This window comes from Colobus angolensis, unplaced genomic scaffold (genome assembly GCF_000951035.1).
Source record: "Colobus angolensis palliatus isolate OR3802 unplaced genomic scaffold, Cang.pa_1.0 Scaffold77, whole genome shotgun sequence".
NCBI classification, from domain to species: domain Eukaryota; kingdom Metazoa; phylum Chordata; class Mammalia; order Primates; family Cercopithecidae; genus Colobus; species Colobus angolensis.
In genome coordinates this window covers 962,314-963,855 of record NW_012121487.1, presented here as the reverse complement: position 1 = coordinate 963,855, position 1,542 = coordinate 962,314, and the positions used below count along the sequence as shown (strand labels likewise).

Sequence of the window (1,542 nt, the reverse complement as noted above, 5' to 3'; positions counted from 1 at the left end):
TTAATATTAAAAGCACAAAGCATGATCTTTTTTCTCCCTTTCTTCCTCAAATTTGAAATTCAAGAATATCTGACTCATGAGATGACTAAGAGTCCCTCAGACTTTTTGCAGAAGTATACACATCTAAGTTTTGACTTTCCAAAGGATAGTAAAAGATAGGACTTTTGTTTGTTTTCATTTGTGCATTTGTTTGTTTGTTTGTTTGTTTGTTTGTTTTTCTCCTTTGGTGCCTCACCTTTTCACCCAACTCTGGCTCACGTGATTTCCTTAAGCAAAAATTAAGATGTTCATGTGCGATCTGTGTCTGGACTCCCAAATTGCACCATATATGTTGTAGAGCCTGGATTTTTAGGTACTTTAGATCATACTTTTCAGAAAGGTGGATAGTTTAAATGATTTCACTAAAATGAGTGCATTAAAAACTACAGCATTTCTTCAACTTTCAACTTTCATTCTGGGACTTAATTTCAAATTCAACCTTACTTTGACATATTTTATCAAATTGTTCTGATTAAATGCTATCACAAGAGTGAAGCATGTTGAGAAAGATTGTGAAAAAATATGAAAATCCATATAATACAATTCTGAGGTTAGGAAAAGAAACTTTATACAAGGAAAAAAGAATCTTAATGCTCATAGGCCACATGAAACAATGAATCTGACTGAAAGAAGCTGAAATATTGCCTGACACATTAGGAATGAGCTGAAAGTATGGTTTCTTCTTGTCTACAGATATAAGTGAAAGTGTTTCTTTTTTTTGTTTGTGTTTGTTTTTGTTTGAGACAAGGTCTTGCTCTGTCACCCAGGCTGGAATGCAGTGGTGTGATCTTGGCTGACTGCAACCTCTGCCTCTTGGGCTCAAGCAATCTTCACACCTTAGCCTCCCAAGTAGCTGGGACTACAGGTGTGCCATTATACCTTACTAATTTTTGTTTTCTGTAAAGATGGGATTTTGCCACATTGCCCAGGCTGGTCTCAAACTCCTGAGCTCAAGCGATCTGCTCTCCTCAGCCTCCCAAAGTGCCAGGATTACAGATGTGAACCACCATGCCCAGCCTAAAGTGTTTCTTTATACCTGACATGAGTTAAATTAAACCAGGATTTTTGGAACCCTAAATTATTATACAATTTTTTCTTTTTTGTCTGAGACAGTGTCTGGCTCTGTTGCCCAGGCTGGAATGCAGTGGGTATAATCACAGCCCACCGTAGCCTCCAATTCCTGGGGTCAAATGATCCTTCCACGTCAGCCTCCTGAGTAATGGAACTATAGCTGCAAGCACCACGCTCAGCTAATTTTTAATTTTTTTGTAGAGATGGGATCTTGCCATGTTGCCCAGGCTGGTCTTAAACTCCTGGGCTCAAGCAATTCTCCTTCCTTGGCCTCCCAAAGCGCTAGGATTACAGGTGTGAGCCACCAGGCCAAGCCTTATACAATTTGAGAGAAGGAACTAAAAGATCTACTTTGGAGAGCTGGATGCAGTGGTTCATGTCTAATTCCAGCACTTTGGGAGACTGAGGCTGGCACATCGCTTGAGTCGAGGA

General features: G+C 39.7%; 1 protein-coding gene across 1 annotated transcript in view; it reads left to right on the top strand.

The window, feature by feature from the left end:
• The window catches only part of NUP210L (nucleoporin 210kDa-like), a 205,416-nt gene that overhangs the window by 23,702 nt on the left and 180,172 nt on the right, over positions 1-1,542 (top strand). The window contains exon 8 of the mRNA XM_011928494.1: positions 284-379. Within this exon, the coding sequence (XP_011783884.1) occupies positions 284-379 (96 nt within the window). The remainder of the gene's footprint in view (positions 1-283; positions 380-1,542) is intronic.